Source organism: Bos grunniens, chromosome 18 (genome assembly GCF_055505025.1).
Source record: "Bos grunniens cultivar Pamir isolate PY7600 chromosome 18, Bosgru_T2T1.0, whole genome shotgun sequence".
In the NCBI taxonomy this organism is placed as follows: Eukaryota; Metazoa; Chordata; class Mammalia; order Artiodactyla; family Bovidae; genus Bos; species Bos grunniens.
In genome coordinates, this window is record NC_141182.1 from 58,920,256 (window position 1) to 58,948,112 (window position 27,857).

Consider the following 27,857-nt stretch of genomic DNA (forward strand, 5'->3'; position numbering starts at 1 on the left):
GCACAAACTCAATCCCTGATCTGGGAACTAAGATCCTGCAAAATTCGTGGAGCAGCCAAAAAAAAAAAAAAAAAACCAAGAACCCACCACCTTATTACTCTTTAATTTACTATCCAAATACCTGATTCTGTTTAGATTCTTCACTAATCGAGCATGCAAAGCGTAAGTTTCTATGTCCTGTCAATTCCTTGCAAATTTGTTTTTTCTTTCTCCAAAAATTATAAAAGCTGCTTTTCTGGCCACTTCTTATGACATCCTTATGGGGTTTCCCTGGTGGCTCAGCAGTACAGAAATCTGCCTGAAATGCAAGAGATGCTACTGGAGCCACAGGTTCGATCCCTGGGTCTGGAGGATGCCCTGGAGAAGAGATGGCAACCCACTCCAGTATTGTTGCCTGGAAAATCTCCTGGACAGAGAAACCTGGCAGGCTACGGTCCATGGCGTCACAAAAGAGTTGGATGCGACTTAGCAATGAAAAAAAAAAAAAAAATTAGGTTCCTATGACACCTCCATGTGCTCAAATTAAAATTTCCTTTTCTTCTTTTATTACTGAAGCAAACTTGGGTCTGCTCACCTGAGTGCAATAAAGCCAATCTACTGACACCATGTTATGGAAAAGGAAAATACGCAATTTGTATTTGTATTGTAAAAGCGCCAATACAAGGAGGATGGGTGGCTTATGCCCAACAACCTCTAACTCCCTCAGGGCTTTCAGAGAGGAGTTTTATAGGCAGAATTTGGGGCAAAGGCTGCAGGGTGTGTGACTCTCATTGGTTGGTGGCGATGCTCCAGGAATCTTGTGCTCAGCCTGAAGTTACCATCCTCCACCTGAGATGGGGGACTTAGTTCCTGATGCTGCTGCTAAGTCGCTTCACTCGTGTCCAACTCTGTGCGACCCCATAGACGGCAGCCCACCAGGCTCCCCCGTCCCTGGGATTTTTCAGGCAAGAACACTGGAATGGGTTGCCATTTCCTTCTCCAATGCATGAAAGTGAAAAGTGAAAGTGAAGTGGCTCAGTCGTGTCCGACTCTAGCGACCCCATGGACTGCAGCCTACCAGGCTCCTCCATCCATGGGATTTTCCAGGCAAGAGTACTGGAATGGGTTGCCATTGCCTTCTCCTTAGTTCCTGCAGAGGAGCTCAAAGATATAGTTCTGCATTGAATATATTCCTTGAGGAGGAACAAGGACCCCTGCCCCAAAGCTGCTCTATTCTTTCTCCCTTGTCTCAGCACCCCCTTCCTTCCCTGATTAGCAATTGAATCTGCCCTTTGGAACTCAGGGAGGGTCATGGATGCTGAATGAAGCCTCCTTTGGTGCTCAGGGAAGGTCTTCAAGGCTGAAACCTATTTTCTACAAATAAAATGGGGGGGGGGGGGCAGGGCTGGAAAGAAGGGGGACACAGAAAAGATCTATACCTCAGAGGGCCTGACAGTGTGCTTCTCCATTTTCACCGGAACTTAAAATAAGCAGGACTATCACTAAGCACATCTGAAACCCAAAAGTTTACCACAACTAGATGTTTGTAAGGTGTGTCTGAACAAGTGGGGATAACTTGCTCAAGTTATTAAGAAGGCCTACTCAATGTGAGTGGCTGCAGCAGGTTTGTCCTCGGCAGAGTGAGAACTACAGGTCTAACTGGCCAACTTGCACGCACGCTTAGTAGTGTCCAACTCTTACACCATGGACGCATGCCAGGCTCCTCTGTCCATGGGATTTCCCAAGCAAGAATACTGGAGTGGGTTGCCATTTCCTCCTCTAGGGAATCTGCCCGACCCAGGCATTGAACCCGCCTTTCCTGCATTGCAGGCGGATTCTTTACCACTGTGCTACCTGGGAAGTGGACTGGCTGACCGAGTGATGAGGAATTTACCCTTGACTCATAATCTAATTGTCTATTCCTAAATTATAAAGGTACTCATACTTTTTGGTCCTATCAGACAAAAATTTCATATGGATATATACAGCAGTTACTGTTAAGTATTACTGAACATTGAGTAGCAATCTGTACGTTTAAAATTTGTTAAATCTATTTTTTAAAGGTTATTAAAGCATACCATGTTAATTTGCTTTTGTAATCAAGGTGACTAATAATTTCAGTTGTGTAAATAAAGTCATGTATCGTTTAAAAAAAAAAAAACAACGAAACCAAGAGACATGCACAGAAAAAACAGTCAAGCCCTTCCAAGCCCTGACAACGCAGAGGCATTGAGAGCGGAAGCCCTGGCCCCGCCCCTGCTTGGCCCCGTCCAATTATGCCTCTTTCCACGCCTCCACGTTCCCGCCCAGCCCAGGCCCCGACCCCGAATTGCCCCGCCTCCGGGTTGCCCCGCCTCTTCTCTTCGTTCCCCTGCGCAGTTTCCTGCCGACCCGGAAGCGGTTATCGCGGAGCGAAGGTCGCCCTACGGGAGCGTGAGTTTCATCTTTCTTGTTTAAACCTGCGCTTTGCGGTACGCTGTCCTCCATACCTGGGTCTGAGGGTCAGTACGAATTTTAACGTTCCGGCACTCATCCTCTACCCGAAGTAAATACCGACGTCGCCTTGAGAGGGGGTAGGGGTGGGGTGCCGCTTCTCCGTCTTTTTGAAATCCGCGAGCTGCCTGCCACTCGTGCGCTGCGTGCCCCTCAACCTCGCCCTCTCGGCCACTGGAGAACAGCGCCAGCTGCCCGGGTGCAGGAGAGGGCGCGTCCTCTTTGTGACGCTGGGGCTCTGGAGAGTCCGCTACTTTCCCGAGACACACTCACGTCCCTTCACTTCGTACAGTCCTCAGCAGAGTCGTACCCATCCCCAGGCCTCCCCGTGTTAGTCACCGCCTGTCCTCACCTTGCGTTGGGGAAGGAGGCTAAAAAGAGCCTGTCTTGAGACACCCATGATTTTTGTGTCCGAAATTCTACCCCACTGAATAATGTGTCCTATTAATGTGAAATTAATAGGTATCTAATTCCAGGGCTTCCCTAATGGCTCAGTGACAAAAAAAAAAAAAAAAGCCGCCTGCCAAACAGGAGACGTGGGTGGATCCCTGGGTCGAGAAGATCCCCTGGAGAAGGAAATGGCAACCCACTCCAGTATTCTTGCCTGCGAAATCCCATGGACAGAGGAGCCTGGCGGGCTACAGTCCATGGGGGTCACAAAAGAGTCAGGGCTAAAAACAATCTAATCCCATGTATCCACTTGAGGGGCGGGGGACGGGAATGCACCACGTAGAAGTTGAGAATGCTGTTTCATTTGGCAGATAAAACTGAGGACTTAAGCCTGTAAGACAGCCTCCCAGATCTCTCAAGAAGTAAGGGAGGAACCAGGGTATATAAGAGTTTTGCAGCAACAAAAACAAAAAACAGGTAGTTGGAACATCAAAAGATTAGTTAATTTAAGGAAACCAGACATCTCAAGCTAATGAGTTTAGTACTTTTCTATGCATAGGAAAATGTTAGCTTTTGGGTACATGGAAGTCATTCCTTTGGTATGCACTTTATCATAGTATCTATGGCTTTTCTCCACCCTGAATTCCCTCAGAGTGCACAGTTGGGGTGGCTGCAGTGGCTCTTGCAACATCCTTTGTTTAGATAAGGCTGGCGACATTCTTCATCCACACATCCCATACCTGGGACTGACCCACTGAGAGACTGACCCACTGAGAGAATTAGGAAAATGAGGAAAGAAAACTGAAGGGGAACCATCCACAGATGCCACAGTGAAGGATAGATGAAGTTTAGTCACTTAGTCGTGTCCGACTCTTTGCTACCCCGTAGACTGTAGCCTACCAGGCTTTTCTGGCCATGGGATTTTCTAGGCAGGAGTACTGGAGTGGGTTGCCATTTCCTTCTCCAGAGGATTTTCCTGACCCAGGGATTGAACCCAGATCTCCCACATTGTAGGCAGATGCTTTACCATCTGAGCCACCAGGGAAGTCATAAGAAACGGTTATTGTCCTAAAAAATAAAACAGCCAGTTATTTTACCAGCAGAATGGGTTTAGGAATTGCAATACAGGACAGGCAGACAGTAGCAGAAAACCATAGGCAAGACCAACAAGCCATGATGAGGAATTGCTTTATAGAGAAAAAGGGGAAAGTCGGGAGTAGTTGTTTTGAACAAAAGTCCTTTGGAGGGAAGTGGAAAGTTTGGAAACACAGCCAAGGTGTTTCCCATTGGCTGGGCTCCTGGGCGGGGAGCATAATTCCTGTTGGGGTTTGTAATTGTCTTCTTGGCATTTGTAATTGTTTTTTTTACTGCCCCCCGCCCCCATCAAGTGCTCAATATCTTTTTCTGTTTTGAAATATTTGTTTATTTGGCTGCATTGGGTGTTAGTTGAAGCACCGGGAATCTTTGCTGTGACTTGTGGGCTTCCTTGCTCTGGGGCATGTGGAATGTTAGTTCCCACACCAGGTATCGAACCCTTGTCATCCTTTGCATTGCAAGGGGGATTCTTAACCACTGGACCACCAGGGAAAGTCCCTGTAATTGAATCCCAGTGGTAGTGCCTGAGACCTTTCCCTGAAAACCTCCAGACTCCACATTTTAGAAATTTTATTTGTTCTGTTTCACAGAGTGAAAGAATAAACTGAGAAAGTAGCAGGGGGAGAAAGGAAGATCCAGATTATTTAGAGTAAGGTTGGGGTGGGGGGTTTCTCCAGGGAGATGAAGGAAAGCAAAACAGGGAGAGGAGGCCCCTGATCCGCAAGAAGAGCACTGTGCCTAGAGTGGGGGAGAGGGGTAAGAGAGTGGGCGGACAGAGCAACTTTGAGCTGGTACAGAAAGAAGGGACAATGGGAGACGAGAGGGGCAGAAGGAGAAAAAAGCAGGGAAAAAGCAGAGTGAGCCTGGGGGACAGAGGGTAGGGATGAGGCAGGTATAACAGGAAAAGAGTGAACACAGCAGAGAGCAAAGGTGGGGGAAGAAAGAGGCAGAAATCCACGAAAATGTGATGCAATCAGGGTGATTGGGGAGAAAGAACAACAGGGCTGGAAACAAGTCCCCAGAGTGGAGCAGAACAAGGCTGAGAGGAGGAATCGTTCGGCCAAGGGGAGAACAGCAGACAGGGAGGAGACCAAAATCAGCAGAAACCTGGGAGGAAAACATGGAAAAGCCAGTAGAAATGATGAGAGGGGAACTGGGAGCTGTGGAAAGAGAAGGAGCCAGATGAGTGCTGAGTTGACTGGAGATGGATGATGAGGGGGTGAGATATTTGGGTGTTGCTTTCTCGTGGCTCAGCTGGTAAAGAATCCACCCGCAATGCGGGAGACCTGGGTTCAATCTCTGGCTTGGGAAGCTCCCCTGGAGAAGGGAAAGGCTACCCACTCCAGTAATCTGACCTGGAGAATTCCATGGACTCTAGTCCTTGGGGTCGCAAAGAGTTGGGCACGACTGAGCTACTTTCACTTCACTTCTCATAGAATGCATTCAAGATCTGGTTAAATTAGGCACGTGAAGATGACATTTGCAAAACTCCTTTCTGAAAGGCTTGTACATTTTTGTAATTACTTGTATCAGAGGATAACTTCCATTTGCAGTCCCTATTCAGCCAGGAGGCAGTGATTTGACTCAGCTGGTTATCGGTCACCCTTTTCCCTTTTCCTAGTGTGGGGTAGAAGGTCAGGGAGATCAGAAGGAGGGCATGCAATGACTGTCCCTACATGGTGCTGTTTGTGGCCGCACTGTCCATTTTGCAGGATCTTAGTTCCCCACCAGGGATTGAACCCATACACCCTGCAGTGAAAGCGCTGAGTCCTCACACTGAACTGCCAAGGAATTACATCAAGGGTCCTGGAGCAAGTGTAGAACCATTGGAAAGGCAATGTAAGGTCTGTCTAGAACACCTGCAGATGGGTTTATGGGTGGTTATGGGGCTGCGTCTTGGAGTGCTATTATCTTAGCTCAAGTTCCCTGGGACATAGATGCAGAGACTGAGATGTGCAGGTGTGGGTTTAATTGGGAAATTCGTGGTCACACTTGAGGAATGAAGTGGAATTAGGCCGAGTGAAAAGACATCCTACGATGTTGGAACCAAAGCCTGTGCTGGGCTCATTGTGAATTCATGAATTGCTGGGGTTTGTGCGATTTTGTCATAGGCGGGAGGTTCAGCACGGAGTATCTGGGGAATGTGTGGGGACCCAATGGGAGTTTGTAAGAGCATCAGATTCTAGAAGTGGATCAGTGGGGCACTTCAAACAGCTCAACTGGCAGATGGTTTTCACTAGGGAGAACTTGCTGGGTATGGGCCTGGAGGCAAAACACCAGAAGAGAGCCATGAGGTAGGGAAAGATCTCTGAAGAATCAGAGGGCAGTGACGCCACAGCAAAACACCTGCAGTAGAAAGGCTCCTCCCGGGGAATTTTTTTTTTTTTTTTTAAAACTATAATTGATTTACGTTGTTGTGTTAACTTCAAGTGTTGTTGTTGTCATCTGGTCTCTCAGTTGTGTCCGACTCTTTGCAACCTCATGGACTGCCTGCCAGGCTCCTCTGTCCATGGGATTTTTCAGGCAAAAATACTGGTATGGGTTGCCGTGTCTTCCTGCAAGCGATGTTCCCCACCCAGGGGCCAAACCCATGTCTTCTGCAGGTCTCCTTCATTGGCAGGCAGGTTCTTGACCTCTGAGCCACCAGGGATACCCCAATTTCAAGTGTACCGCACAGTTACTCAGATATATATATATATATATATATTCTTTTTTAGATTCTTTTCCCTTATAAGTTATTACAAAATATTGAGTGGAGTTTCCTGTGTTATACAGTGGGTCCTTGTTGGTTATATTTTATTTATAGTAATGAATATTTTAATCCCAAACTTCTAATTTATTCCTACCCCCTCCTTTCCCCTTTGGTAGCCATAAGTTTGTTTTCTGTGTGGGTCTATTTCTGTTTTGTAAATAAGCTCATCTGTGTCTTTCTTTCTTTAAGATACCACATATAAGTCGTATCATGCACTGTTTGTCTTTCTGTGTCTGGCTTACTTCCCTTAGTGTGATCATCACTAGGTGGGACTCTCGTTGGAAAGACACAGCCTACCTTCCTTGCTGCCAGGGGAGTGGGGATTACTGTCTACTGGTCACATGGTCCCTACCCGCACTGACACTTTCTTTTTTAGAGTCACAGGCCTCTTTGCTTAAAAAATTATTTTATTGAAGTATAGTTACAATGTTGTGTTAATTTCTGCTGTACAGCAAAGTGATCCAACCCACTCAGGATACTGGAGTGGATTGCATGCCATCCTCCAGGGGATCTTCCCCACCCAAGGATCGAACCTGTGGCATCTTCTGCATCACAGGCAGATTGTTAACCATCTGAGGCACAGGCTTCCCAGAAGTTTGATCCCTGGGTTAGGAAGATCCGCTGGAGAAGGGAATGGCTATCCACGCCATATTCTTGCCTCGAGAATTCCTTGGACAGAGGAGCCTGGCAGGCTACAGTCCATGGGGTTGCAAAGAGTTGGACGCAACTGAGCAGTGAACACTTTCACTTTCACGTATATACATTCTTTTCATATTCTTTTCCATTATGGTTTAACATAGGATGTTGAATATAGTTGCCTGGGCTTTCTCTTTGTGGCTTATTTCACTTAGTATGATCATCTCTAGGTCTATCCATGTTATGGCAAATGGTATTGTTTCATTCTTTTTTATGCCTGAGTAATATTCCTAAGTATTCCATCTTCTTTATTCATTTCTCTGTTAATGAACATTTAGGCTGCTTCCATGTCTTGTAGATTTATCTGAATATATGCTCAAGGGTGGGATTTCTGGGTCATTTGGTAGCTCTGTTTTTGGTGTTTTGAGGAACCTCCCTACTGTTTTCCATAGTGGCTTCACCAGTTTACCTTCCCAGCAGCACCTCGTTTCTAAGGCCAGTATTTAACTTCCTGGGCACATTTGCTTTTCCCGTCAGCCACAGGTGCCACCGGTCATCACTCCGTTTTCCTTGAAACCTTGGTTTTGAGGATGTCTGACTAACCTCTACAAGCCTATCTGCCTATTTGTTTTATTTTCTTCTCCCCTCTCTGTTCACTTCTTAGTTTCGTCTGATGAATTCCTGAACTTCCTGGTCTTTGAATATGGGAGCATCCCAAGGCTTAGTCCGTGAATCTCTTCTCTGTCTACACCCGCTGCCTTTCCTCATCATCTCATCAAATGGCTTTCAACCCCACCTACTTGTGTCCCAGTTTATCCTTTCCATTCAGACTCCTGCCCTAAACTGTCAGTTCTGCATTCGGCTGTCTCCTCAGTATCTCTGCTGGGACGACCCACAGGCATCTCTGCCTTAACTTGTCCAGAACTGGTCCTGACCACCTCCGGTCCTGTTCCCCCTGCCGCCCTCCTTAAGGTTGCTTAAGGGCAACCCTGTACTTTCCAGGGCTTAGGTGAATATCTCAGCATGCTTTGACATACATACTCCATAATTTGTAAATGTTTTACTGTATAAGGTAAAGCAAAGATTAGATGTTTACTAAAAGTGAAAGAAGGAACACATAGTTTTCAAAATTTTCTTAAGTGATGGGAGAAGAATGTTTGGTCCTTCCTCTTTGGGTTCCCCACCCTGTGCCTCTCTGGCCGCCACTCCTGTCTCCCCGTCCCCTTCCCCTGCTCCAGAGGCACAGCTCTCTTTCCCCTTCGAGCCCCAAGTTTCCTACCGGCTCAGGGCCCTTAAGGGAGTGTCCCTCTGCCTAGAACTCTCTGGCCCAGCAGATGTAGATGGCTTCCTCCCCCAGGTCTTTGTTCTGACTTCACCTTCTGAGTGCAGCCATCTCTGAGCTCCCTGCACCCATGCCAGCCCCGTCCTCACCCCCACCTCTGTTCTTTAAGGCCTGCTTGGTGTGTTTTCTTCTGCTCCTTCCCCTTCTGTGGCTGGTTCCTGGTGACAGCAGTTCACCACGGGTCAGAGAGAGACAGAACGTGGGGCCGTGCTGGGTGTGCCTCGGAGTGGTGTGCAACCCAGCCTTCATGTTAGGTCCATGAAGCATTTTGCATAGACAGGTTTGTGCTCCTTTTCCCATCAGAGACTCTCCTCAGACAGTTGTGTGGGGCCTAGCCACAGGAATGTTTGCATGTGTGCATGCCAAGTCACCTCAGTCATGTCTGATTCTTTGAGACCCCATGGAGTGTAACCCACCAGGCTCCTCTGTCCATGGGATTTTCCAGGCAAGAATACTGGAGTGGGTTGCCATTTCCTTCTCCAGGAGATCTTCCTGACCCAGGGTCAAACCCACATCTCTTAAGTCTCCTGCATTGGCAGGCGGGTTCTTTACCACTCGTGCCACCTGGGAAGCCAGGAATGTGCACAGAGCCGCAGATGATTCCAATCTGGATCCTGCATTGAGGACCAGGGCTCTTAGCCTCCACTTCTGAGACTGAGCTCAGGCCCTGGGGGAGGGGAGGGTGCTCTGCTCTGAGTGGGACTGTGTGACCTGAACGGCATCGTGGGGTCAGCAGAGGTGCTCCCTGCTGCTGTGTACATGAGGCCTCACCAGGAGGGCAGTGTGATCCGAGGGAAAATGTGGGAAAGTCCTGTGTTGGTCTCTGTGCGGGAGTTGACCGTCCTGCGTCCCTCCTGAGACAGTGGGCACAGCGGACTGTCTGTTTCACATGGTGAGGGCTTCCCTGTGTATGTGGTTGGGGCTCAGGAAGGGGGTATGTTGGCTCTAAGCATTAAATAACATGTTTTCCACTTTCAAGACTGACTTCCAAAGTCTCAACGATGCCTGAGGAAAAAACCCAGACGAGGAGGAAGAGGAAAGAACAGGTAATGGCTCTTTCTCAGGTAAAGGTAAAGTCATATTCTCAGTTGATTTACCACCTGTCCTTCCTGAAATGCCCTTCTCCGGACTCGCGAATCTTGTTTGACTCTGGAGTATCCTGTCTGACTCCTGTACACGCACACTCACGCGGGGCCTTCCCTCAGAGCCTGTTGTCTCCACTTGGATCCTCGTGACTCAGTGATGAAGAAACTTGAAAAGGCTCCATTGTGGTCATAGAGAGACAATTCCTTTTATTTCAGTAAATTTAAGTGCATATACATGTGTGCATGAATGCACAGGTGTGCCAGCCTGTGGTTTTTATAAAATACATATCATTATGTCTATATAAGTTATATGGTATTGAGTTGTGAAATTATATTTTATATATTTTTCATTGTCTTAAAATTTTTCCACACAGTGACATTCATGAGTTAAATAAGAGTAATTAATGTATTTCTGCATGTGTGCGTGATGACATTTTATGCGATTCTAGGTTGTTAGCCTTGAACTTGTTTCAAGTTTGCTCAAGAAACCCTCTGCCAATGTACCTTTGGTGATTTTATATGACTTAAGTTTTTTACATTTAATTCTAGAACCTAAACACCTGGGTTTATATGCTTGCTCTACCATCTTTAGCTGTTTGACCTGAGGCAGATTTCTTAGAATGTCTGTGACACAACTGTCGCTGCCTTCAGATGTATGGGACTTGATTTTTTTATTTTAAAAAATTTGTTTTTAATTATTTTATATTGGAGTATAGTTTAATAGCAGTGTTGTGTTAGCTTCAGGTATACAGCAAAGTGATTCAGTTACACATACACATGTGTCTATTCTTTTCCCATTTAGCTTATTTCAGAGTATTCAGCAGAGTTGCTTGTGCTATGCAGTAGGTCCTTGTTGTTTATCTATTGTATACATAGTAGTGTGTATCGGAGAAGGCAATGGCACCCCACTCCAGTACTGTTGCCTGGAAAATCCCATGGACGGAGGAGCCTGGTAGGCTGCAGCCTACCAGGCTGCTACCATGACTGAGCGACTTCACTTTCACTTTTCACTTTCATGCATTGGAGAAGGAAATGGCAACCCACTCCATTATTCTTACCTGGAGAATCCCAGGGATGGGGGAGCCTGGTGGGCTGCCATCTATGGGGTCGCACAGAGTTGGACACGACTGAAGCGACTTAGCAGCAGCAGCAGCAGTGTGTATACACACCCAGTTCCGCCCCCTGCTCATGCCACATTTTCCCTTTGGTAACCGTAAGCTTGTTTTCTATGTCTATGAGTCTGTTTCTGTTTTGTTTTTCATTTATTTATTTACTTGCTTATCTATTTATTTTGATATTTTAATTTTATTGGAGGATAGTTGATATACAATATTGTGTTAGTTTTGGGTGTGCAGAAAATTGAGTCAGTTATACATACACAAATATCCATTGTTTTTAGATTCTTTTCAGATGTTTTAAAATTTGCTATTATGTTGTTATACGATTAGTACATGCAAAGCATTTAGAGGAATGCATGGCACCTGAGAAGTGTTGAAACACTTGATGAGATCCCTGTTGCCGTCATCACAGTTTCTTTAAAGTCACTATAGACACTGTCATCTCTAAAGATTTCATTGCTGCTCTAGTTCCTCTTAACATTGAGTATTACTTGGTGTGTGGAACATACTGTCTCACATTTCTATACAGATAATCCTGTGTCGATTGTGTGTGTTTCTTGTATTGTCCATAAAAATGGGAAATATATACTGATTTAGAGGCTGTTATAACCTCTCGTGGAAAAGTATAATAAACCAAAATCAGAGACACATAACTTGCTCAAAAGTACCTTCAGTGAATCTGTAACCACACTCACTTTAGTCAAAATCAATCCTTACACCTCTCTCCTTTTCTCATTTTGTGTGAAAATAAGACTTTCCTGGTGGGCCCCTTGGTGAAATGTGTTTTCGTTTCAGGGACGGTTGACATTCAAAGATGTGGCCATTGAATTCACTCCCGAGGAGTGGGAATGCCTGGACCTTGCTCAGAGGGCCTTGTACAGAGAAGTGATGGTGGAGACCCTCAGAAACCTGCTCTCTGTGGGTGAGGATCACTTCCCTCCAGAAGTTGGAATCTGCCCATGGGTAGCTCTGCATTTTCCCTCCTGTAACTCTTGGGGGCGCCTGCATTGCCTAACTGAGCTCAGAGCCCTGTTGACTCAGACATGAAAAGCTTCCTAATGCAGCAGGACTTTGAACTTGTCCTTTCTTCATATGACCTTCCCATTTCATGGTCGAGGGTGATTCCAGAGCTCAAATATGCACCAAACCTTATAACAAATAAAAAATATCCAGTTCCCTCTTTTCTACCCCTGAGCTTTTGATTCAGAAATTCTTGGAAGACAGCTAGGTATCTGCATATTATATACTGTGCCCTATGCATTAAAAATCAGGCAGCCAGTGGATGAATTTTTGGATTGTGGCGGGGGGAAGCTGTGTTGTGTGGCATACAGGAACTTAGTTCTCCAACCAGGAATCGAACCCAGGCCCCTGGGATTGGGAGTTGAAAATCAACCACTGAACCACCAGGGAAGTCCCATGTAATGGTTTTTTAGCTTTATTGAGGTATAGTCAAATAAAGTTATAGTATATTTAAACTGTACAACACAGTGACTTGATACACATGCACATTGTGAATAGGTTTCCATGAAGTTACTTAACACACAAATTACCTCACATGTTACTTTTATTTTTTGTTTTGGTGAGAACACTTAAGTTCTACTCTCTCAGCACATTTCAGTTTTATAGTATTAATGTTATTCACTGTCATTGTCATGTTATATGTGAAATCCTCAGAGCTTGTTCATCTTATGATGGAAATTGTGAGCCCTTTTATCAACCCCTCCTCATTTCTGTCACCCCCAGTCCCTGACAGCAGTTATTCTAGTCTGTGTTTCTTGGCCTGGTTTCTTCCCTTTTCATCACATTCCCTATCTTTTAAGTCTCTTCCTTTTGGCCCCATGTCATACAGTTAAGAAAGGACAGTATCATGCTACTTGCTAAGTCAGTTTCTCTTTTCTTCCCGGGTCAATGTTTTATGTGCCCAAGTACGTTTATCTTCCCACAAATTGGCACGTACAAACACTGCCCACATGCCCTTTGCTTCCTACCCTCCAGTGTTCTTTTTTTTTTTTATTCTCTCTATTAATTTATGTGTATTTGATTTATAATGTTGTGTTAATTTCTGCGGCTCAGCAGAGTGATTCAGTTATACAGCTATATACATTCTTTTTCATGTTCTTTTCCGTTATGGTTTATCACTGTTTACTGATCTTCACTATAACCTATAGATAATGATTTTTCAGGATGTATTTCACAGTATAACCGACTCACACCATTTGTTCATGTGGCAGAATGGCCATTCTAAGTGAGTATGGTTTTAGAAGTGGCATTCAGAGAATTATTTTATTTTTATAACATTTTATTAAATTCTTCCTCATTTCCACAGGGCAGATACGGTTTTCCAATTCTAAAGTGCCATTTACTTATATTACTCACTAATTAAATTTGTTGTGGCTTATTTACCATTAGAGTACTATGCTTTAGCATTATTACTATACATTAAGTATATAGTAAACATATATAATATGGGCTTCCCTGGTGGTTCAGATAGTAAAGAATCTTCTTGCAATGCAGGAGACCTGAGTTCAATCCCTGAGTGGGGAAGATCCCCTGGAGAAGGCAATGGTTACCCACTCCAGTATTCTTGCCTGGAGAGCAGTAAGATTGTTACTGTGTAATATTGTACTTTCAAGCATGAAGCAGCCATGTTTTCTGTGAAGTAATATGTGGGTTTAGGTCATGATGCCAAAATACCCCTGTCAGGACTAACGTAAGTTTGCATGCTGAGGTTTTCAGCCATTGATTATTTAAAGTAGGCTTCCCTAAAATTAATTTGAATTACATGTAATCACCCTTTTTTTTTCTTTCACTTTTTTCAATTATGGTAGAAGTGACAGAACATGAACCATACTATCTTAACCATGTTTAACTGTGCAGTTCAAGCTTCCCAGGTGGCACTAGTGGTCAAGAACCAGGCTGCCAATGCAGAAGAAGTAACAGAGCTTTGATCCCTGGGTTGGGAAGATCCCCTGGAGGAGGGCATGGCAACACACAGAGTATTCTTGCCTGAAAAATCCCATAGACAGAGGAGCCTGGTGGGTTATAGTCCACAGGGTCACAGAGTCAGACACGACTGAAGTGACTTAGCATGCATGCACACAACTATGCAGTTCAGTGGCACTAAGTATATTCACATCATTGTGTAACTCTCACCATCATCCATCTCCCAAATTTTTCACTTTCCTAAAGTGAAACTCTGTCCACATTAGATATTAAGTCCCCATTCCCCCTCCCCACACCTCCTGCCCCTGACACACCTCGTCCCTGGCATCTTACCAGGGACTTTGTAACTGGAAAGAGTTTCTGACTCTGTAACTTTGACTATTTGACTCATAAAAGTAGAATCAAACAATATTTGTGTGCACCTCCTGCCAATATTCCTGGTGTGTTCCCAAAAGGGAAAGATCATGGTTGCACCATTTCTTATTGGTGTGTTCCCAAAAAGGAAAGATCAGGGTTGCACCATTTCTTATCTGTCCAAAGCACGTAGTCCTTTCGGTATAATACCATGTTCTTCCATGTGAAATATTTCTTTCCCAGCTATAATTAACAGGAGACATGCGATTCTGTTTGTCTTGCAGATACCTCTCCTAAACGTGTGTTGAAGGGATCAGCACCAAAACAGAGCAGTCACACAGGAGGGATCCTGCAGACAATGTTGTCGGAAAGACACAAAAGCCATGACACCAAGGACCAAGGCTGTCAGAAAATCCAGAAAAACGTGTACCCACGGGAAAGTGACAAAAGTAATCAGAAGGGAGTGCCTGCCACCCGTCCAAAAAATCTCACTTGTCCAAGAGACGAAGGAAACGAGCCAATTGAAAGCAGGCTGGCGCTAAGCTTTCCGTCATATCTGACTGGACTGCCTGTCTTCCCAGCTGAAGGGCAGTTTTATGTGTGTCATCAGGTTGAGAAGGCTGACAACACAGGAGCCTCCTTTTCAGTACTTCCAAGAATTGTTCCTCCTGTCCAAATCAATGTTTCTGATGGATACGGCATCAGTTTCTGGCATTCTCCACTACTCATACAAGACCAGAAAGCACATGTTCGGGAAGACCCTTACAGACGCAGCCACGATAACAAAGCAGTTCATGACGGCTCCCAGCGCCCCAGCCGTCAGGTGACCCATGGAGGGGTGAGGCCTCACATGTGTAACCTGTGTGGCAAAGCCTTTCATCAGAACTCACATCTCACTCGACATCAAAGAATCCACACGAGAGGGAAGCATCACAAGTGTGAAGAGTGTGGTAAGGGCTTCAGTTACAGTTCACACCTTGTACGCCACCGCAGAATCCATACTGGAGAGAGACCTTACCAGTGCAACGAGTGTGACAAAGCCTTCAGTGTACTTTCAAGTCTTATTTATCACCAGGTCGTCCACACTAGAGAGAAACCTTACAAATGTAATGAATGCGACAAAGTCTTCAGTCAGAGTTCAAGCCTTACCAATCATCGCAGAATCCATACTGGAGAGAAACCATACAAATGTGATCAGTGTGGCAAAGCCTTTAACCAGAGCTCGCATCTCACCAGACATCAGGTCATGCACACCGGAGAGAAGCCTTACAAGTGTGATGAGTGTGGCAAGGTCTTCACTCAGAACTCCAGCCTCGTAAGTCACCGGAGAATTCACACTGGGGAGAAACCCTACCAGTGTAACGAGTGTGGCAAAGCATTTGGTGTGTATTCGAGTCTGACTTATCATCAGGTAACCCACACTAGAGAGAAACCTTACAAATGTAATGAATGTGGCAAGGTCTTCAGTCAGAGTTCAAGCCTTCCTAGTCATCGCAGAATTCATACCGGAGAGAAACCCTACAAATGTGATCAGTGTGGCAAATCCTTTATTCACTGTTCAAACTTCAATAGACATAAGAAAATCCACACTGGAGAGAAACCTTACAAATGTGACGAGTGTGGCAAGGTCTTCACTCAAAACTCAAGCCTCGTGAGTCATCGGAGAATTCATGCTAGGGAGTAACCTGACCAATGTGATGAGTGTCACAAAGTGCTTATTGTAAGTTCTAGCATAAATTGACACCAGAGAGTCCATACTAAAGAGAAATTATATCAATATAACATATAGGACAGTTCATAGCTCACTAGACATCCAGAATCATACACCTTTGATGAAGCCACAAAAATGTAATGTGTATATAAAAATCAAAACTAAAGAACATCATGACATTCCTATTGGAGAGCAGCCTTACAAATGGAATGAATATGGGAAGGTTTCTTATTAAGCATTCATGCCTTTGATGTCCTGAGAGTATTTAAACTAGGGAGAAACCAGACAGACTTACTGAGTATGGAAAGGCCTTTCAGCAACAGTATCCCATCAGAATTCACCAAATAATTCATTAATGGAAAGAAACCTTACAAACATAATGAATATTTTAAATTTCTTCATGACTTTTCATAACAGTCTGCCTCAGAGCATTCACGTGAGGAATGACTAAGTCTCAAATTTAATCTGAAGTATTTCAGACTGCAGAAAAAAATATGTTCAAACTTAGATAGGTCCTGAGGATATTATCCTATGTTTTTTTTCTTACAATGTAAATTATGACGGTTTTACATTTCATGTTTAAAGCTATGACCAATTTTAAACTAATATTTGTACAAGTGTGAAGTTTTGGTGGAGCTTCTTTCATATTTTTTTCCCTAGTATGGGAAATCAGTTGCTAGGGTATAATTTTTCAAATTCTTTGTCCATCTGGTTTCCTTGGTACCTTGTCAGACTCAGTTGGAAGTACTTGTTTGGGGGCTGTTTCTGGGTTTTCTGTTTTGTTTCTTTGACCTGTATGTCTTACTCCACAGACATCACAGTCTTGATTACTTTTTACCATGTTAGAAGTCTCGAATGAGAGTGACTCCAAACAATTTATCCTTCTTCAGATGTTTTTGCTATTCTAGTTCTTTCCATGTAAGTTTTAGAAAAATCCTTTTTGTTTCTACAAAATACCTTGATAGAAAATGTCTTATCAGTTTGCAATCATTTGACAGCGTTTCTGTGTTATGCCTTCCAATAAATGGCTGTTGTATGTCTTTATTTGTCTGTTCTTTGGTTTCTTTCACCAGTATTTTATAAATATCAGCATCAAAATCCTGTCAACACTTTGTTTAGCACATTTCTATACTTTTTGAATAATTGGACATGTTATTTTTAATTTGTCTCCATGTGTTAATTGCTACTATATAGAAATACAGAATGTATATAAATATAGAAACACACTGTGCAGTTACAGGAGAAGGCAATGGCAACCCACTCCAGTACTCTTTGCCTGGAAAGTCCCATGAACGGAGGAACCTGGTAGGCTGCAGTCCATGGGGTCGCACAGAGTCAGACACGACTGAAGCAACTTAGCAGCAGCAGAAATACAGTAGATTTTTGAATGTTGATCTTGTATCCTCAGAATTTACTAATCTCACTTATTCTAGAGATTTTTGTAGATTCTTTGGACTTGTGTATCTGTAATCATTTCAGTAGTTGCCTAGTTCATCTTGCCAACAAAAATTCAGTTATCAAGAAGAAAAGGGAATTTATTCGAGCCAAACTGCAGATTATAATCCAGGAAGTAGATTCTCAAAAAGCTCTGACAACTGTTCCAACTGTTCAAGGTACAGTCACAAACATTTTTGAGACAAAGGATTGTACGTCAAAATGACATATTTTAAAAAATTGTTTTAACATTTTATTTTTGACTGCTCTGGATTTTCATTGCTGCACAAAGGCTTTTCTCTAGTTGCAGGCTTCTCATTGTGGTGGCTTCTCTTGCTGTGGAACACAGGCTCTAGGGCACGCGGGCTCCAGTAGTTGTGGCTTAGTTTACCCTGTGGTATGTGGGACCTTCCCAGACCAGGAATTGAACTCGTGTCCTTTGCATTGGCAGGTGGATTCTTAACCTCTGGACCACCAGGGAAGCCCAGACTACTGATATTTTACATGAAGTTCACCAAGGATACATGGTCCAGGTAAGTACATTCAAAGTGAATAGCAGGTCACCAGGACCTCGTATAGAATTTGGAAAAGACACCATTCTTTTAAGAAGTTAAATTGCTAGTTCCAAAAGAAAGGGAGAATATTAGGCCTTTTCTGTTGGTTGGGCAGACATGGCCATCCCTGAGAAACTGTGGATCATGTGTAACACAGGTGCACACTGTACATTCGGGAGGGAGGGAGGAGGCCCAAACAATATTTAATGTTTAAATTTTTTCTTGTCTTAAAATACACATTGTATTTCATCAGGCTGTAAGAAATTACCACAAACTAAGTGGATTAAAACAAATTGTCTTCCAGTTCAGGTCAGAAGTCTAAAGTGAGTATCTTAACAGAACTGGGAGAAATTTGTTTCCTTGCTGTTTCCAAGTTCTGGGGACTGCTTACATGCTTTGCCACTTCAAAATAAGCCAGGTACCATCTTTTTTTTTTTTCAATTGCTTTTGGCCTCACTGTGTAGCATCTTGGATCTTAGTTTCCCAACCATGGATTGAACCTGTGCTGTCTGCAGAGGAGGTAAGGAGTCTCAACCACTGAACCTCCAGGGAATCCATATATATGAATTCATGTACACACACATACACATTATACATACATATATATGTTACACAAGCTTGAATATATTGTTTATTGTTGAAACTCCTGTAAATTTTTTGTCTCCTCAAATCTAGTGATCACAAATAAGGGTATATTCTAATCTTTGTGTATGATTGAGAAATTGTCCATTTCTACCACTTTTTTATTCTTCTGCTTTGTTCCCTTGGATCTTTGCCTAAAGAAAAATCCATATAAACGAAAAGGCCATACACCCCACCCCGTTTGTGTATGTTAGTTGCTCATGTCTGACTCTTTGCGGCCTCATGGACTGTAGCTCGCCAGGTTCCTCTGTCCGTGGGTTTCTACAAGCAAGAATACTGGAAAGGGTTGGGATTCCCTTCTTCAGGGGATCTTCCCAATCCAGGGATGAACCCCAGTCTCATGCTTTGCAGACAGATCTCTTCACCATCTGAGCCCCCACCCTGCTCCTCTGCTTTTCTAGAAATAGTAAAGATTCCACCATAGATATATTTCCTCAGTGGAGGACAGGAGGAATGATGCCAGGTTGTTTTGAGGTTCATGTGAAATGGTAGCTATTAAGCATTTGGAATACTGCCTGGCACAAAGTAGGAGCTCAGTGATCACTGTTTAGTAACTAAGCAGTGTCTGGCTCTTTTGTAACCCAGTGGATTATAGCCCACCAGGCTCCTCTGTCCATGGGATTTCCCAGGCAAGAATACTGGAGTGGGTTGCCATTTCCTTCTCCGGGGGATCTTCCTGATCCAGGGATTGAACCCTCAACTCCTGCATTGGTGGGTGCATTCTTTACCACTGAGCTACCAGGGAAGCCTGATAGAGGATGTGGAAGTTCAAACTGACTCCTGTCTTCCCTCAAACTTACTGAGATAGCATTTAACAAAATATTTCAGCCTCTAAATATCCCAACATCCAATTGATATTTTTATTCTTTTTAATATTTATTTGGCCACACCACATCTAAATTGTGGCACACAGTGTCTTCAGTCTTTGTTGTGGGATTTTTAGTTGTGGCATGTGGGATCTAGTTCCCTGAGCAGAGGTTGAGCCTGGGCCCCTGCATTGGGAGCACAGAGTCTTACCACTGGACCACCAGGGAAGTCTCTCCAGTTAGTATTTTTGCTTGTTAATTTCCATCTTAAAAATATTCTACAATGAGATGCCACCTCATATCCATTCAGATGACTATTATCTAAAAAACAAAAACCATAAAATATTAATAACAAGTGTTAGCAAGGATGTAGTAAAACTAAACCTTAATCACTGCTGGTTGGAATGTGAAATGGTACAACTAATATGGAAATCTCATGGCAGTTCCTCAAAAAATTCAACACAGAATTAACATATGATCCAAAAATTCTGCTACTGGGTATATACCCCAAAGAACTAAAAGAAGACTCAGAAAGAAATTTGTACAAGCATGTTCACAGCAACATTATTTACTGTAGCCAAGAGGTGGACACAACCAAGTGTCCATTGGCACACAAAAGAAACCCAACGTGGTCAACAGTAAAATACCGTGTATGTGTGCTCAGTCATGTCCAACTCTTTGCAACCCAGTGAATTGTGGCCCTCCAGGCTCCTCTGTCCATTGGATTTCCCAGGCAAAAATACTGGAGTGGGTTACCATTTCCTTCTCCAGGAGATCTTCCTGACCCAGGGAAAAACCTGCCCTTCAGTGCAGCGTCTGACACGTTATTCCCCCATCCAGATCCATCCTAGGTATGTAAATCAAAACCGAAGGCTCTTTCTTTCCATAAACTCTTCTCACTTTTCACTGCCTCCTGAATTGTAGGGAAATTTTTATTAGATTGAAGTACACATACTCAGAGAAACTTTATATTATCTTCAAATAATCACAGGCCACACTTTTTACAACAGATCCTTGTCTCTGAAGTCTTACATTGAAACAGCTCATGAAAATGAAACTCATGACATTTTACTTAGTAAATAACTGGTTCAGTGTCTTCAATATATTTTATTTTTTGTGTATGTTACTTATACTTTTTTTTTTTGCTTAATTTTTTATATTGGAGTATAGTTGATTTACAATGTGTTAGTTTCAGGTGTACAGCAAAGTAACTCAGTTATGCATATGTCCATTCTTTTTCAGATTCTTTTCCCATAGAGTTTATTACAGAACATTGAGTTCCCTGTGCTATACAGTAGATCCTTGTTGATTATCTATTTCATATATAGTAGTGTGTATATGTTAATCCCAAACTTAATCTATCCTCTCTGCCACATTTCCCCTTTGGTAACCATAAGTTTTTTTTTTGACATCTGTGAGTCTGTTTCTCTTCTGTAAATAAGTTCATTTGTATCATTTTTTAAAGAATCCACATATAATTGATATATGATATTTGTCTTTCTCTGAGTTTACTTTGTATGATAATCTCTAGGTCCCTCCATATTGCTGTAATGGCATTATTTTGTTCTTTTTCATGACTGAGTAGTATTCCATTGTACCACATCTTCTTTGTCCATTCCTCTGTTGGACATTTAGGTTGCCCTGTGTCCTGGCTGTTATAAATAGTGCCGCTGTGAACATGGGGACACATGTATCTTTTCAGGTTATGGTTTTCTCCAGATACATGCCCAGGAGTGGACTTGCTAGATCATATGGCAGTTCTATTTTTAGTTTTTTTAAGGAACCTCCATACCAGTTTCCATAGTGGTTGTACCAACCAATAGATTTTAACTTCTGAAGACAGTCTGCTGCTCACCACTCTGTGATATGACAGCTCATTGTGGGGCTGGACACAGCGAAAACTGAATGAATAAAGGATTTTACACTGTGAATACAAGTGGAAAATTTAGAGCTTTCTGACCCGCTTAGGGACTGGGTTATTCCTTCTGCAGCAGGCAGAGCAGAGCCTGGATACACAGGTGTCTGGACTCATGAGAAGAAAGGGACTGATAGTGGGGAAACATGAACGTGTTAGTGAGGAGATGTTAATCAGCCACCAACTGGGATGATTGAAAACCAACATAAAAGTCACAAAAATGGTGCAGAGCATGTAGAAAGATAGAAAGGTGCTCACCAGGGCAAGGATTCTTTGGGCAGCTCTGATCTCAGGTAGGGATCTGGCTGAACGGTTGTTCCTAGGAATGTGGCGGACTTGCTGGTGATGTCTGTACAGGGTGAAAACCATGTATCCGCTGGCCAGGGTCATGAGTCCAAAAGACAGAGTGCTAGGAGGGCTTAAGAAAGCTGCCAGTAGTGTGGATGTTATTGTATCAAGATGAGTAATAGAGCAGTATCCCACATCTTTTTGCTTTGTGGTGTTCATGCTGCTCCATTTCCCAGACACATATGTGAACACAAATGTATTTACAAGCAAGTGCAAAATCCAGCACAGATAAAGAGTGAAGCCGGCGTACTTGGGAGCTTTTCCTTTAAGACTTGTCCATGTGGAGTTCCTGGGGCTGATCATGATGGCCTGTAAGACACTTAAGAGACATGTGGTGCTGAAAGACACCCCCGCAGCCACCCTGTGAACGTAGAAAATGAGTTTGCATCCAGAGTCACCGAGGAAATGTCTCAACCCAAAGGCTGCCACCATCTGGGGAAGTCCTTTAGAAAGGAGGGCCAAGATGTTGGCGAAGATCAGGTGCCTGAGAGTGAAATCAAGGGGTTTTAACTTGTGTCCCCTGAGGTGAGTGGTGACATTCTGATAAAGAAACAAGAAATTCCCTAAGATTCCAACTACGGTCTGTGATAAGGAGATGACCCCTACTGTAAGATCCCTGGAGGCCACTCTGCCACCTCCCAGACCCCAGGGTTCATGTTCAGAGTAAGCTGACATTGCAGGAGTATGTGAGCTTTGTGTTACTTGGTGACGTGGCAATTGAAATCCGCTATTCTTCACTCGGGCTTCCCAGGTGGCTCAGTAGTAAAAAATTCGCCTGCCAAGCAGGAGACCCAGCTTCGATCCCTGAGTCAGGAAGATCCCCTGGAATAGGAAATGGCAACCCACCCCAATATTCTTGCCTAGGAAATCCCATGGAAAAGGAGTCTTGCGGCCTACAGGACTTAGCGATTAAACAACAGTTCTTCATTCAGCAATACTCATTCATAGTTTCCAACTGGTTGCATAAGTGGTATTGTTTTGTATGTAACAACATCGACTCTTCAACTCTGAGATGTTATTGTTTTTCAGAGGAGGAGCACCTAAGTACAGATTGTAAGAACCATGCAAACTCGCAGCCCCCTAGGTGACCGTGTGAGAAATGGAACCTGTGTTTTCTAGCTGCAGACAAGCCTCTTCACCACAATCCTACATGAAGAAAGGGTGTCAGTTTTACTCTTTGTGTCCTCAAAACCTGTACTTTTTTTTTTTTTTTTTTACTGATGTCCTTTGCCATTCTTAACTTTTTATCTTCATTAATAATTGTTATGGTAGCAATTTTATAATTATGTCTATAAGTTTATTTTTTTATAGGCCAGTGTTGCTTATGAATAAATATTTAAAATGAAAATCAGACGATAAAGCACCGACTACCATAAAACCCTGTAAGAATGATTATCCCAGACGAAGTGTTGGGTTTATAGGGGCAAGAATGGCTTAATATGATGTAACAGAGATGCATTTGTCCTTATTCCAAGAACAAGCATAAAGTGAAAGTAACCACCAAAATCTTTGTACTGTAATATGATGGGCTAAACTCTAGGCTTTGAAACAGATATGAGACAAAACACTGTAAAAGAGAGACTAAATTATTATTGATTACATAGGGCATAATTGATCAATAATGAAAGGATTAAATGAAACTCTGTGAGGAACAATGTAATAATTATTGAAATAGACTCATATACAAGCATTTCAAATGACATGCAGGAGGCAGGGAAACAAGTGTAGTGAATAAATTTAAATTGTAGATTTGGTATGAATTTAGGATTGACATTAAAAGTTATTCTGTTTTCCCCCCAGACCCTGTGGCATGTTCGATCTTAGTTCCCTGACCAGAGCTAGAACCTGTGCCCCCTTCTTTGAAAGCACAGAGTCCTAACCACTGGACAACCAGGGAAATCCCTAAAAACATTTAACAGAGAAGTATCAGGAGAACACAACTGAAGCTTCAAACTGTCCAGATCATTTTGCTCTGAAACCCACAATGTTTTTTCTGAAATAGTCTTTGACTAATTTCTTTTTTGGGGGGTGGAGTGGTGGGTTAAGTGTGATCTCTCATTGGTTTTCCAATTTTCTACACAAAAATCCACAAGAAAGACTGCTAAGTTGGATAATAATGAGTCTTTGCTGATGCCTTCCACTTGCTCTAAGAGTAAAGGGAAAAAATTCTACACGAGACTGAGTTTATCTTTCTGATGCAGGCAAGACGCGTAGGTGGGTCTTGAGAAAACCCAGAGGGGAAAACTCTGGGGCCGCCTCCTTGGAACCAGGAAGGGAGCCTGAAGGCACGAGGACTGAGGTATGTGTCTCAAACCGACCTAGGATACCAAGGAACTGAACTGGGACTCTCCCTTCCTCTGGAAATGTGACTGAAGTAAGTTCCCTCGTCCTTAGTGCTCCTGGAAAATGGGGCCCATTAACCAAGAGACTACATGCCCTACCGTGGCAGTAAGGTGCTTTGAAATCCCCTGCGAATCTCAGCCCAGAAAACAAAAGGGTCTGCGAGGGAGAGGGGAGGGGCGAGGATAGGAGGGGAGAGGGTCGGTGGGAGCCAGGGAACATGTGCCCTGGGAAGAGAGGACTAGCGGAGAAGAGGGCAGAGAAGGGCAGGAGGAGGGATGGGGCGTGTGGGTGTCCAGCCTCTGGAAGAACAAAGCAGAAAAAGAACAAAGCAGAAAAAAACCACGCCTACCAGTGGCTGTTGGCTGCAGGGCACCCTAAGCCCAGCATCTCCCAGGCAGCCCTAGATTGTCAGTCTTGGCCTAATTAAAGAGGGTTTCACCATAATCAGAGCACAGGGAGTTTCTGTTTGGGTGTTTTTTTAAATCCACATGGAGATAAAATTAGTGCATCCATTTGAAACAGATGATGTGCTCAGCTTAAGAGGGAAAAAAGATCTTTTTGTTGTAGCGTTAAAGAAGAATTAACCAATAAGACAACTTTACCAGCCAAACTGAGAGTTTTGAAAACTGTTTTGGGCGGAGGTCAGTTTACATGTGATTTGCGGGAAGGGGCTGTGAAATCCCCTGTGAAATCCCTGGTCAAGCATGCCTCTTAGTGGAAGGTTGCTGCTGGTCACCGGGAGCAGACATCCCAGGGAATGGTTTCAGTGCTTTTCTAAGTATAGGAAGATGCAAGGACCCAGATTCATGAAAACGTTTCTCCTGGAAATATCTCCATCTCTGAAGGCCAGTTCTGCCAGTTTTCCCAGAATAGAGTGCGCTTCATCCTCTCAGGGCAGCTGTAGGTCAGTGACCGCGGTGACTGACGTGGTTCTTGTAGAATTGGCTGGTGGGCAACATTCTTTATTTTTACAGTCCCTTCTCTTTCGGTCTTAATTTCAAGGTTTGGGAGGCATTTGTGACCAATTTGTCCCCCAGTGCTAGGAGCTGGGAATGCTCATTCCTAGGTCCGCCAAGGATTTTGTTGGTGGGCTACTCAATGTGCCATCAGTAGTCTAGACCCTGTAACAGTAGCCAAAGGTTTCTGGACCTTCTGTCTCGCTAGTCTGTTACAAGCCAGGAAATGATGGCCCTTGGTTATTTCTTTCCATATCTGGAGTTACACAACTACGGTCATTGATCTTAAAAGACTAGGTATTTGGACAATGGTTTTAAGTTATCTAATCAATTTGCTCAGAGGCTAAGTGAGACATACATCTGGTATGCAGGAAACTATCATCTTGTGAAATAGGCAGGACACAGGTAGTGTAGCTAGTAACATTTATAAGGAAGGTGATGCATGTTTAAACTAAACTTCCCTTAAGTGTGTCCCATTATCTCCCTAGTTGTCTGACCAGTCTGTTCTGTACCAATTGTTATCTTTAAGGGAAATGATATGACATTATTGTACATAAGTTTTCACCAAAGATGCCTGCATGCACGAGGTGAATGGCCAGTCACCGTGGTCCCTCACAGGAGTGAGAAAGGAACCTTATGTTCCAAGGCAGTGGTTTTCAACCTTTTTGGCACCAGGGACGGGTTTCGTGGAAGACAGTGGTTTCCACAGACCTGGCGGAGAAGGTAGAGGGTAGAGATGGTTTTAGGATAATTCAAGTGCATTACATTTATTGTGCACTTTCTTTCTATTATTATTACATCAGCTCCACATCAGATCATCAGGCATTAGATCCCAGAGGTTGGGGAACCTTGTTTTAAAAAGTTACATGGGGACTTTCCTGGTGGTACAGTGGATAAGACTCTGTACTCTTAATGCAGGGGGCCCAGGTTCAAGCCCTAGTCAGGGAGCTAGATCCCACATGCCACAACTTAAGACCTAGCTCAGCCTAAATAAATATATAAAATATATATTTTAAAATATACTAGAGTAAAACAGCACTCATCCTCCTCAGGGTGGATTAAAAGGCATCAGGAATTGATATATAGAGTCAGAAACTATCCATCTCTCTCCATGAGTTCAGCACATACTCCAGGAATTATTCCTGCATCCCAAGGACTCTGTACACTAGACCGCTTTCTACCTGGGAAAATCCTGTTTCTGAAATGAGCACCTCTCCAGATTCTTGATACACTCCTGCCCTTATGGGTGGGAGAGGGCTCAGAATAAAAGAGAAAATATTCAGAATAAAAAAGAAGATACTCACCAGAGTCTTCTGGCTGCTAGGATGAGTGGGCTTGGTGCCAGAGTCCCCACAGTCAGTACATGTGAGGGGGAGACAGCCAGGCACTGAAATAAAACCTTGTGATGCTGTGACCTCACCTCCCCACAGAACTACAATTATTATTTCACCTGTAGCAGCAATGGCAGTACCCACTAGGGGAGCTGAGAATGTTTTTAAGCCATTCATCCCAGTTCTTGAGTATTAAAAACAACATGTCTAGTGAGTATCTCCCAAAAGGCCATTGGGGTGTGTAAGAAGAGTCTTTTTCATGTCTGTGTCTCTGGAGCATTGCCCTGAGGGCCAAGCCATGAGGGACTTCCAGCAAAGCAGGTCTCTCACGGCATCCTCTGCTGTCCTGAGAAGTTCTATTAAAGACTCTTGTTCTTTCCTCTCGCTCAAACCCCTCTCAAGCTTCCAGACCCCTTCTAAGTTATGGGAAGAGAAATTGGATGACACAAAAGAGACTGAGAAGGACTAGCGAATGGGGTAAAAGTGAAAGGAGAAATGATGTCAAGAATTGAAATATAAAAACATTAGATAGCCAGCCAGCAACAGATGACTGGGTAAAGAAGACACGGGAATACTACTCAGGCATAAAAAAGAATGACATTTGACATTTGCAGCAACATGGATATGAATGGACTTAGAGGGCATTGTGCTGAGTGGAATAAGAAAGACAAATACTATATGATACTGTTTATATGTAGAATGTAAAAAGTATAACAGTGAATATAACAAAAAGGAAGCAGACTTAGAGATATAGAGAACAAGCTAGGGGTTACCAGTGGGGAGAGGGAAGGTGAGGGGCAAGATGGGAGTAGGGGAGTGTAAAATAAGCTACAAGGTCTATTGTACAACATGGGGAATACATTCAGTATGTTATAATAACTCTAAGTAGAATATAACCTTTAAAAATTGTGAATCACTCTATTGTACACCTGAAACATATGGTACATCAGCTCATCTATCCCAGAAAAATTAGATAGTATATTGTGTTTAAAATAAACGCTTCAGACAAGACAGATAACCCATACAGCTGTTTTGCCAAAAGTTTTACTTTCTTTTTTTTTTTTTATTTCAAATTTATTTTTATTTGGAGGATAATTGCCTTACAGTATTGTGTTGGTTTCTGCCATATATCAACATGAATTAGCCATAAGTATACATATGTCTGCTTCTCTTGAACCTCCCACCACATCCCACCCCTCTAGCTTGTCACAGAGCACCAGATTTGAGCTCCCTGCGTCATACAGCAAATTTCCACTGGCTATCTAATTTTACATATGGTAATGTATATATTTCAATACTACTCTCTCAATTTGTTTTAGGTTCAAAGGATTTGTTAACAGCAACAACAAAACCACTCATTACACGCAAATAAAGTTTCAATTGTTAATAGATTATTCAACTTAATTAATTTCAATATACAGTCATTAGAAGAAAAGTTAGAAACAAGAGAAGTAACAGCATATATTATCACCAAGTTCGGCTGAACCTACATTCAGACTTGAACAGTGCTGGTAAGTTATGAATGACAGCAATCTAGAGTCCCAGTTGGGGAAGGGGTCCCAGGCAGTGTGTCCACCCCACAGGTGAGACTTCAAATTGCAGTTTGAGGGCTCCTACTTATAATCTCAGG

At 43.3% G+C, this 27,857-nt stretch overlaps 1 protein-coding gene across 15 annotated transcripts; it reads left to right on the plus strand.

The window, feature by feature from the left end:
• The first annotated feature begins 2,367 nt into the window (after window positions 1-2,367).
• LOC147354431 (uncharacterized) lies at window positions 2,368-27,619 on the plus strand. 15 transcript variants are annotated; one of them, XR_015146333.1, is made up of 8 exons: window positions 2,368-2,524; window positions 9,667-9,733; window positions 11,686-11,812; window positions 14,472-15,907; window positions 17,784-17,865; window positions 18,351-18,406; window positions 22,627-23,896; window positions 27,547-27,619. XR_015146333.1 is itself a non-coding variant. In XM_086353870.1 (5 exons), exons 2-4 carry the CDS (start codon window positions 9,689-9,691, stop codon window positions 15,869-15,871), a joined length of 1,572 nt encoding a protein of 523 aa, XP_086209996.1. In that variant the 5' UTR covers window positions 2,368-2,480; window positions 9,667-9,688; the 3' UTR covers window positions 15,872-15,907; window positions 17,784-17,966. The 15 variants fall into 15 exon arrangements, 6 of the variants coding, with proteins under 6 accessions (XP_086209996.1, XP_086209999.1, XP_086209997.1 ...); XR_015146323.1 differs by having other exon boundaries at window positions 2,368-2,480; XR_015146325.1 differs by having other exon boundaries at window positions 2,368-2,480; window positions 23,799-23,896.
• The last annotated feature ends 238 nt before the right edge of the window (window positions 27,620-27,857 follow it).

What these genes read in the sequence shown, in the direction of transcription:
- LOC147354431 (XM_086353870.1), top strand. Translation starts at nt 9,689, where the DNA reads ATGCCTGAGGAAAAAACCCAGACGAGGAGGAAGAGGAAAGAACAG. An exon ending in GGAGGAAGAGGAAAGAACAG is followed by an intron (nt 9,734 to 11,685) that starts GTAATGGCTCTT and finishes TTTTCGTTTCAG; the next exon opens with GGACGGTTGACATTCAAAGA. An exon ending in CAGAAACCTGCTCTCTGTGG is followed by an intron (nt 11,813 to 14,471) that starts GTGAGGATCACT and finishes TTTGTCTTGCAG; the next exon opens with ATACCTCTCCTAAACGTGTG.